Source organism: Vollenhovia emeryi, unplaced genomic scaffold (assembly GCF_000949405.1).
Source record: "Vollenhovia emeryi isolate VEMERY1.0 unplaced genomic scaffold, V.emery_V1.0 DF939122.1, whole genome shotgun sequence".
Lineage (NCBI taxonomy): Eukaryota > Metazoa > Arthropoda > Insecta > Hymenoptera > Formicidae > Vollenhovia > Vollenhovia emeryi.
In genome coordinates this window covers 1-10,508 of record NW_011967244.1, presented here as the reverse complement: position 1 = coordinate 10,508, position 10,508 = coordinate 1, and the positions used below count along the sequence as shown (strand labels likewise).

Genomic DNA, 10,508 nt, shown 5'->3' with positions numbered 1-10,508 from the left:
TGGTTAACCGGAGCTTGGTGAAAGTTGCCCTAAGTCCCAGTCTACAATAGAGATTTAAGCCTTAGTCCCAGTCTACAATAGATGATTTAAGCCCTAAGCTTTAAGAAATTGGCCAATCACGGTCAAGTATGAGAAGAATGCGCGACTGTGATTAGTCAATTTCTTAAGGCTTAGGGCTTAAATTTCTATTGTAGACTGGGACCTAAGCCTTAAGAAATTGACTAATGACAGTCGCGCATTCTACTCATACTTGACCGTGATTGGCCAATTTCTTAAAGCTTAGGGCTTAAATCTCTATTGTAGACTGGGACTAAAGCCTCCGCTACAATGATTCTCGGTTCTGTCTACAATGGTCGTAGTCGTAGTCGCTCGATAAGAATTGACCAATCGCAGTCGATTATTCTTACGACTACGACCATTGTAGACAGAACCGAGAATCATTGTAGCGGAGGCTTTTAAAGCGTTCCGTGTAGCAGCACTCATAGAAGTCGTAAAGTCGTAGTCGTAAGAATAGTCGACTGTGATTGGTCAATTCTTATGTATCTGACGAAATTGACCAATCGCAGTCGATTATTCTCACGACTACGACTCCGTGACTCGCATTGTAGACCCCGCAGTAGAGCAGAGCTGGGTCTAGCGTGGTGCTGGCAAGGTCTGTTGGGTGCGTCGAGGGTGTCGTTAAAATAGCTCTCGCGAGAGTAACGGTACGTATGTCGGGTAGTAATCACGCGGTTTAGAAGCTGAGCGATCCTCGAGGCTCGCCAGCGAGAGGCAGAGGTGCTGATTCCCGTTCTGTTTACAGCGAAATAATACGGCGAGATGGCTGCCCGTTCGGTCCTGAGGTACCTGAGACCCAAGCCCGTGATATTCCAGACTCATCGATGCGCCTCTCTATCTGGTTTCGATATCCAGCACAAGACTCCTACCATCAAGACGGTGATGCCCATACCGAAGGCCCATTACGGAGGCAGGCACACCGTCACCATGCTGCCCGGAGCTGGCATTGGACCCGAGCTGATGGGTTATGTAAAGGAAGTGCGTAGAATAGACGTTGTCCTTGAATTTATGGCTTTTAAGTCCCGGTCATCATCAACGTCGTTTAACTTTGATCTTGGTTTAATTAATTCTTTATCTCTTTCTACGGGGACAGTTAGAAGAGGAAGGATGAATTAAAGTTATTAAACTGAAGCCAGCGGCATACACTGTTTTCTTCCTGTCTGGTTGGCTTGCGTGCACCTTTGCTGGCTAGTGAGAGCCAATCGGGATTCCACGTGGTAGATTAGATTAGTTAAGATTACATCCTTGGCTCTCGCCAGCCAGCAAAGGTACACGTAAACAAATTATGGTACAACTAGTAGGTCTTCTCTCTGCCGTGTTATTTGGCTTTGATGAGTATACACATATGGATCCTACCTGGGTGTACGGCAGAATACCACGTGGTCGGGACCGCAAAGATCGAAGAGACCGACAGTTATACTATGGTAGTTCTACGAGCAAACCAGCAAGCAAAAAAGCATCATGTGTCTCTGGCTTTAAACAAAGTTGGTGAAAACCGGGATTATATTCCTTTTTACCACTACAGATTAGTTTTAATCTTTCGGCTTAAGTTACTTATCTCTTTCTAATTTTTAAAACTAGAAAAAGATATAAAGTGAATGGAACCGAGATTAAAGTTAATCTACATTGGCAGAAACGAGCAATAGCGACGCAAGAATTTGATGAAAAGAGTTGACGTCTACCCGAGGCTGGTGTCAGAACAAATTTTATGATTCACTTGCTTTAGGTTTTTAAATACGCTGGCGTACCGGTGGACTTCGAGGACGTCGAAATCGACCCGAACGCGAACGACAACGTCGATTTGGATTTTGCGATCACGTCGATACGCAGGAACGGAGTGGCCCTGAAGGGAAACATAGAGACGCGCAGCACGGAGGCCGACGTCTTCTCCCGAAACGTCGCTCTGCGAAACGAGCTCGACCTCTACGTAAACGTTTTGCACTGTGTCTCTTATCAGGGCGTGAACTCTCGCCAGAAGAACATCGACATCGTTATAGTGAGGCAGAATACCGAGGGCGAGTACTCCATGTTGGAGCACGAGAGCGTTAGCGGCGTGATCGAGAGCATGAAGGTCATTACGAAATCCAATTCGGAGCGCGTTGCTCGCTACGCGTTCGAGTACGCCAAGAGGAACGGCCGCAAGAAGGTGACGACGGTCCACAAGGCGAACATCATGAAGCTGTCGGACGGACTCTTCCTGGAGATCTCGCGGCGGGTCGCCAAAGATTATCCGGATATTATCCACAATGACATGATTATCGACAACTGCTGTATGCAGCTCGTATCGAATCCACACCAGTTCGACGTCGTGCTGACGACCAATTTGTACGGCGCCATCGTGTCGAACGTGGTGTGCGGTTTGCTGGGTGGCGCCGGTTTGCTGGCCGGTAAGAACTACGGCGACCATTACACGATCTTCGAGCCGGGCACCCGTAACACCGGCACCAGCATCGCCGGCAAGAATATCGCGAATCCGATTGCGATGCTGAACGCCGCGGTCGACATGCTGCGTCATTTGGGTCACAAGCATCACGCCGTCGTTATCCAGAACGCGATCAACAAGACCATTAATCAGGGGGTGCACACCCGCGATCTCGGTGGCACTGCGACCAGTAGGGATGTCGTCGACAATATCCTCAAGCACATAAAAATCGCGACCGCTTAAGAAGACTGAAAATTATATATTATGGCCGAAATCTCTTGTAGCAGATGTCCGTGGAAACTGGCGAGTTAGATATACTAAGAATCTTGTGTGATTTCTAGTGAGATAACATTAAAGAATACATACGATAAGCTAGTTAGGGCAAGGTAAGGATCGCTATGACAATATGCGATAACGAGATTTCGTCTATTGGCACAAAATTACGAAATATTTCTCTCAAATCAATTATTTTAGGATAATCGGGCGGTTTTCGGCTTATAGTAGATTACAAATATGCTCTGTAATATACTACACTTGTTCAATAATTCGGAATTTTGTAACATATTCGCTGTACATTGTAAGTAATAGCAGTTCCTATAGATGAATTTACCAAATATTATCACTGTGAGAGTAACTTATATGAAATGTTTAAAGTACTTGTTACACACACCTTACCATTAAAAGAATACTCACCATTTTATGTGCGTAAGACAAGTACGGTCATAGGTTTATTAAGCTGACAAATATTGTATGCCGCCTTAGTACAATTTTATCTAGTTGAATTAAAACAATGACAAAATGTAAAATACACTTTACTGTTAAGGTAAAGTTACATTGTAAAGTGTACATACTGTCGTTCATAAATAAAATGTATAAATTTACATTTCTCTAAAGATGCACTTGGTGCTAATTTTGTATTAATTGTAACGCTAATTCCTCGTCGATCTGCAGATCGGCAATATCGGATTTATGTTTCTTCTTGATCCCCTTGTGCTCTTCTTGCGTTATCAATTTTCTTTTGAAAGGCCTAAAACAAAAATGTAAAGTTCTTAATTCGAATTTACAAATTAATTTTTCGTTTATGATTTATAGATACAAATCACGTGGTTTTTACCTGTGAACTGTGCTTTCATCAGATTCTTCATCTATGGATTCGTTGACAGACGATACTTCTTCATTCTCATCTCGTTGCTTGCCATATATCTTATCTGGATCAGGTAACCATGAAAGATCTGGACCTTCACTAGCTTCACTTTCGCTATTGTAATCCTCGCCTGCATCTTCGTCCTTGTCATTTCTTTCTGCCTTTTTAGCGTGCTTCAGTTTCTTCTTTTCCTCTCTGTGTCTTTCTTTTATCTTTTTCCTGAATCTTTGTTTATCAAATTGGTCCTCTTCACGCAAGATTTGCTTGGCTATTTCGATATTAATGCCAGAGTCAACCTCATTCTCGTACTGCTGTGCTAATTCTGACATTTTCTTTTTAGCAGAATCGACTAATTCCTGAAACGCAGATATTTTTGTATTAACAAGCAAGAAAACGATTAATGTAGATGTGTTCCGACTTTTGCTAATCTGCAAATTGTATAAAATTACATAAAAACGTCTAATTAATGATATAACATAAAACGTAAGTAATTGATATAATTCTCTTACTTGTCCTTTATCATCAAACATGGTCTTCTTATTAGGTACAATTTTCTTGTTGAGAATTTTTTTAGCCAACGCGACCTTTGTAACAGATTTCTTTTTCTTCGAAATCTTGTCCTCATTGTTCGGCATTGAAATATCAATATCAATATTTTTTCTCTTTATAGTTAGTATGTCGTCATCGTCACTATCATCTGAAAAAGTCATGATTACACATAATTAAACATCTTTTTATAAGGAATCTATGGTTTAATATAAAAGTCACTCTCTCATTTTCCTACCAAACTGAAGAGCGGCAGTATTTTCCTCCTTCACTATCCTTTTTTCATTATTTTTATCGAGAATTTCACTCCTGTCAGAGTTACTGTCGCTATCTTCTTGCTCGCTATTGTCTGGTGAATTAGGTGAAACTGGATCTGTTTCTTCTTCAGTCTTAACATTATTATTATTCGACATTTTCTTCTGCATTCTTTGTAAGAACCGGATTCTCGGGGGTATGGCTAATCCTAACGATCTGTAAAAAATTCTATTATGAAAAAATATTCATTATACATGTATGATTAGTGTTCGATGATGACTGACTTCGTGTGCTTACTTGGCATATGTGTCTGTGTTCAACGCATGCACATTGAAGATCTCTTTATCCTTCATTAGAAAAACCGACTTGATATATGATACAAATGCTCTCTGAGCTGTTTCTTTCAATGCCACATCTCGCGCCAATAAAGCTTCGAGCTTACGATGTGGTGACTGCAGTTTGTTTGGATTAATCCTAAATGTAGAGATAAACGAGTAACAAATGTAAGTACACATTAGAGCAAAACTTACAAATATATTATACATATATGTACATAGAAGATCTTACTGTATCATATTTATTGGGATTTTACGTTGCTTAAGTCTCTCAACCATCGATTCTTCAGATGGTAACAAAACTAAAAGAGATTCACCACCGCTTTTAAACCTGGCAGTTCTGCCTGCTCTGTGTATGTAGGCATTGACGTCTTCCGGACAATCCATTTGAATCACCCAACTTACAGCAGGAAAGTCTACAAAATTACAGTTGTTATAGTTAATAAAATTATATAGTTTTCAACGGAACAATTAATACTTTGCTGCAGAAATTTAAATAGTGAATCATTTAACAATATTTTGTAAAGCAGGGTTGAGTTTGCAAGACAGTATTTTACCTAATCCGCGAGCGGCAATATCAGTCGCGAACAAAACGGCGTGCTGCTTCTTGCAAAATGACTCGTAGATACTCATTCTTCTCAGTTGATGAAGAGTGCCGTAAAGAGCTAACAAACTGGTTCCCGGCCGCAATCGACAGAACGCCTCATACACATATTTCACCTAAAATCGATTTTTAACAGATTACGTTGGTTCGTTAAAAATAAGTCGCTGATATAAAAAAGAAAGCATTACTTGTTTACAGCTGGAAAAGAACACGATGATTTTCTGTTTCGTATGATTTCTTATGAAAGACCACAGCATCGCCATTTTATCTTCCAAGGAACATACAATGTAACTCTGTTGCAAACTCTCCGGCGTGGTGTGCGCAGAATGCTCGTGCACAGACACGTATAACGGATCCTTAAGACTCAATCTCGCCAGATCTTTCACAGATCTAAATACAAATATGAAAATACAACCAATAATATTATAAAATTCTAATTCCGCCAGTCTTTCAGTACATACTTTGTCTGAGTCGCTGAATAGAGCAAAGTCTGCCTCTCAAGCGGAAGGTTTTCAATAATGGAATTCATGGTTTTCTCAAAACCCATATCTAAGCAACGATCCGCTTCATCCAACACCAATATCTATAATCGCACACTTTCAGTAATTCTCTCTCCTCAAAAGTATACAATTTATTCAGTTCAAAGCTGAATCAAGTCATTTAACAATCACCTGCATATTTGCACAGTTGAATAATGGATTCTCGTCCATATGCTGGAGCAAACGTCCCGGTGTGCATATAACTATATTGCACTGGTCCATGCGCTTCTTCTCGAATTTCAAATCCTTCCCGCCTATGATCAAGCCTGCCGAAATCTCGTGGTGGCGACCGACTTTCCGCAACGTCTCGTAAATCTGATACGCCAGCTCTCTCGTCGGTGTGATGATCAACGCGCCCAATGCATCCAGTCTCGTCCATTGTTTGCAAAACAAAACTTCCAGCACCTGAAATGACAATATATCAATCACTCAGACAGCCAAATCTGTCAGGACAGATTTCGTCAAATGCCCACTACAAATTTTGAAGGCAGAAGGACTGCAGATTGCATACTGAAACTGATATATACGATATGTTGCCAGCATGTCAGCAGAAATACAACAAAATCTGCTCACATAACTGTACCTGCTCGGTTTCTGCCAACAATCTGTTGACTGTGTATATTTTACAGTCTGTTGCCGAAACAAAAGCTAAATGCAATAACAAATGGTTATGGTTTTGGTGCGAGTTTCTATACCTAGACTGCTAACTCCTTAGGTAAGCTTATGTAAAACTGGGAACTAGAATGTTACATGCATGACGAAATGTCCTGCTGTAACGCATGTACAAATAGCTACATACGTGCTGGGGTACATGTGTATGCACGTGTGCATATGCAATTATCGGAACCTTTCGTGATACATGCACTACATTTGTAGGTTGGAATTAGGACCACTTGAATTTGAGGAGTTAGCAGCCTAGGTTTGTTGTTTCCGATAAATCTGCTGCAAATCTGTTAACATTTTGCTGGCTGGGCATATATCGTAGCCAGCGATACCAGATATGCACGATTCATACCGGAATTAGGAACGCCAGCGTCTTGCCGCTCCCGGTTTTCGCAGCTCCCAAGATATCGTTGCCCTGCAAAGCCAAGCCGATGCTCTGCCTCTGAATATCAGTCATTTCAATGTACTCGTTCTCCGTTAAACCCTTCAGAGTAGGTCCCGATAAAGGGAGGTCGCTGAACTTCGTTGCTTTAGTAACGTCTATCTGTAATTTCGCATTGTAATTAGTTCCGTGTTCCTCTCCATTGCTTTATTATATTATCAAGGTTATATATTTACAGCGTTGTATTTGGATCGTAGTCCTTCGATTATTTTACTCTCCGGCGTATGCTTCTTCCTCACATAAGGTTTTACTTTCCTTTTGTTAACCATAGCTATTTATTTGTCGGCGTTTCCACACTTACTGAACCACAAATATTATTTCACTCGTGTTTTAGACTTCGTCGCGACACGTGTTTTCCGCTGATCCCACGATTCCACGTGCTTCTCTTCGTTTGATACGCGTTTCAAAAGCATGAAAGTTGGCCAGAAGCTTCTTCTTCTTATTACTGGCGCGCGGCTCATTGGCCACCATTGAACTATAACCATACTGGAAGGAGCACTGCCTACCCCCTCCATAGGATCGAGCGGTCAGAGAGGGTGCGTTCTTTTAGGCATCGGATTTGGCAACCGCTGCGCATCGGATTTGCCGGCTGACGGAAATCTGCGGTGCAGTCGACTGCGCAGTCGGGCTAAAAGAATGAATTACTGCAAAAACTGCTGTATCCGATGCCTAAAAGAACGCACGGAGAGAGATAGTTGAATGGGAATGGTGATGTCTCTTTTTAACGTCAACTACCGTGGCTGAAAACATTGGTTCAGATTTGTTCTCGTATAGTGGTGACACAACCAAAAAGTGTATATCTATCAAAAATGGGAAGAGAATGTTATATAAAAAATTGTCTTAAGACACGTGATAAAGATATGAATTTATCATTACACAAGTAAGCAAATTAGAGTAAAATTGCGAAAGCAAATGTGTTCAGACTGTGTAGTATATCGAGTCACGTGATCGCTGTAGTTAGTTAGACAAGAATAGCTCCATTCCCATTCAACTATCCCTCTCGCACCGTTCTGACCGCACGACAACAATGGACTGCTCCTTCCAGTATGGTTAGTCCCAGTCTACAATAGATGATTTAAGCCCTAAGCTTTAAGAAATTGGCCAATCACGGTCAAGTATGAGTAGAATGCGCGACTGTGATTAGTCAATTTCTTAAGGCTTAGGGCTTAAATCTCTATTGTAGACTGGGACAAAGTCCCAGTCTACAATAGATGATTTAAGCCCTAAGCTTTAAGAAATTGGCCAATCACGGTCAAGTATGAGAAGAATGCGCGACTGTGATTAGTCAATTTCTTAAGGCTTAGGGCTTAAATCTCTATTGTAGACTGGGACTTATAGTTCAATGGTCTAGTTTACACCGTTAAATCGGTTGGTGCGCACATTAAGTTGGTACGGATTAAACATTTGATACATCCCTGTTTACACCATTTCGTCTCAAAACAGGTTAGGTTAGATTTTTAATCTGGATAAAGTAAAATCAAACTTCTACCACAATATGCTAAACTGAATCATACTTCTAACCTCAATCTAGCAGGAATGCCGGGTATAATACGACCCGAATCGAATCAAGCGTTTACAGCGCCCTAAAATATTTTGATACGCGCACCAACTTGGTCTGATACTAGCGATTCAGGAGTATCAGACCAGAGCGCACTAAAGTAATCCGCGAGCGTTTACATCGAGCGAATCAAGCGATTTGATACCGATATAGTACTTGGTACGCGTACCAAACGATCGGTGTAAACTAGCTCAATGTTGGCCACTGAGCCGACACTCCGACACAGCCACGACGAACCTTTAGGCTGGGTCTACATAGGATGTAGTAAGTCATGTCGGAAGAAATTGACCAATCACAGTTCATTATTCTCCTTACGGTTGAAGAATAATGAACTGTGATTGGTCAATTTCTTCCGACACGACTTACGACATTCAATGTAGACCCAGCTTTAAGCCTCCGCTACAATGGTCTAGTTTACACCGTTAAATCGGTTGGTGCGCACATCAAGTTGGTACGGACTAAACATTTGATACATCCCTGTTTACACCATTTCGTCTCAAAACAGGTTAGGTTAGATTTTTAATCTGGATAAAGTAAAATCAAACTTCTACCACAATATGCTAAACTGAACCATACTTCTAACCTCAATCTAGCAGGAATGCCGGGTATAATACGACCCGAATCGTAACCAAGCGTTTACAGCACCCTAAAATATTTTGATACGCGCACCAACTTGGTCTGATACTAGTGATTCAGGAGTATCAGACCAGAGCGCACTAAAGTAATCCGCGAGCGTTTACATCGAGCGAATCAAGCGATTTGATACCGATATAGTATTTGGTACGCGTACCAAACGATCGGTGTAAACTAGCTCACTGATTCTCGGTTCTGTCTACAATGGTCGTAGTCGTAAGAATAATCGACTGCGATTGGTCAATTCTTAGGCTGGGTCTACATAGGATGTAGTAAGTCGTGTCGGAAGAAATTGACCAATCACAGTTCATTATTCTCCTTACGGTCGAAGAATAATGAACTGTGATTGGTCAATTTCTTCCGACGCGACTTACGACATCCAATGTAGACCCAGCCTTAGGGCGACGTCCCATAGCGCGGAAATACTCAGCGGAACGGAATGCGCGGAACCAGCGCGGCCAATCAGAGCTATTCCGCTTTCTTTGCCAGCGCTTTTTCTGTTTCCCTAATGTCCCATTGAGCGGAATACGCGGAAGCGGATCACGCGGAACGATAAAAAAGATGACTTTTTTAATGTTATTTTCAACATTTATAATAAATAAAATAATATTTTACACAAATAACATAATATATGACAAAGTATTAACAATAAAATCTGTTTTTTCTGTAAAATAGGTTACTATAATTGCACCACTCAGAACTCAGCAATTCTAATAATTTACTAAATTGCAAGCAATAGCTGCGTTCGGTATTGCAAATCCGAGCCGTCAGAGTGCTCTTTTACCTCTCAAATCGTTCGGAAATGCACATCTTTTTACTCTGTGTCATCTCATCTGTGTTCGGCATTAGTAGTTTCAGAGCAAATCGAGCTCCTCGATTCGCTCTGAATTCAAAGACCGAGCTCACAGAGGAGATATTGCGCGCGAAAAGGTATGTTGGTTAAGGCCACAGTCAAGCTGCCGCTACAAATACTTCGAAGTATTCTTCTACTCCTCTCTTTCAATAAAGATAGAAGAAGAAAGAAACACTTGGAAGCATTTGTAGCGGTAGCTTGACCGCAGCTTAAGTGAGGTTAGAGCCTGTTCGATGTAGACTAGGCCTGTCTGTTCTAGGTTATTGTAAGATTTAGCGCACAACAGGATTTAACGTCTAATAATGTCTTCAAAGAATGTTGAATTATGTTATTCCAAAAATATTGGAGATGGAGGAATATTTGAGATATTGGATATTGACGGGGAAAAATATTTACATAATAAAAAAGGTAAATTCTTTGTTACTGAACTTTTGGAATACTTAAAGTTTCCTTTTCG

At 41.2% G+C, this 10,508-nt stretch overlaps 2 protein-coding genes across 2 annotated transcripts; one reads left to right on the top strand and one right to left on the bottom strand.

Moving 5' to 3' along the window:
• Nucleotides 1-595: 595 nt before the first annotated feature.
• LOC105569803 (isocitrate dehydrogenase [NAD] subunit gamma, mitochondrial) lies at nt 596-3,364 on the top strand. Its single transcript, XM_012026531.1, has 3 exons — nt 596-704; nt 803-1,035; nt 1,784-3,364. The coding sequence occupies exons 2-3, from the start codon at nt 820-822 to the stop codon at nt 2,720-2,722; spliced, it is 1,155 nt and encodes a 384-aa protein (XP_011881921.1). The 5' UTR covers nt 596-704; nt 803-819; the 3' UTR covers nt 2,723-3,364.
• On the bottom strand, nt 3,229-8,050 carry LOC105569804 (probable ATP-dependent RNA helicase DDX10). The gene is made up of 12 exons (XM_012026533.1): nt 7,184-8,050; nt 6,918-7,109; nt 6,035-6,307; nt 5,825-5,946; nt 5,552-5,753; nt 5,317-5,479; nt 4,992-5,175; nt 4,722-4,898; nt 4,408-4,640; nt 4,133-4,320; nt 3,594-3,979; nt 3,229-3,506 (listed from the first exon to the last, which is right to left on the bottom strand). The coding sequence occupies exons 1-12, from the start codon at nt 7,274-7,276 to the stop codon at nt 3,386-3,388; spliced, it is 2,334 nt and encodes a 777-aa protein (XP_011881923.1). The 5' UTR covers nt 7,277-8,050; the 3' UTR covers nt 3,229-3,385.
• Nucleotides 8,051-10,508: the final 2,458 nt, after the last annotated feature.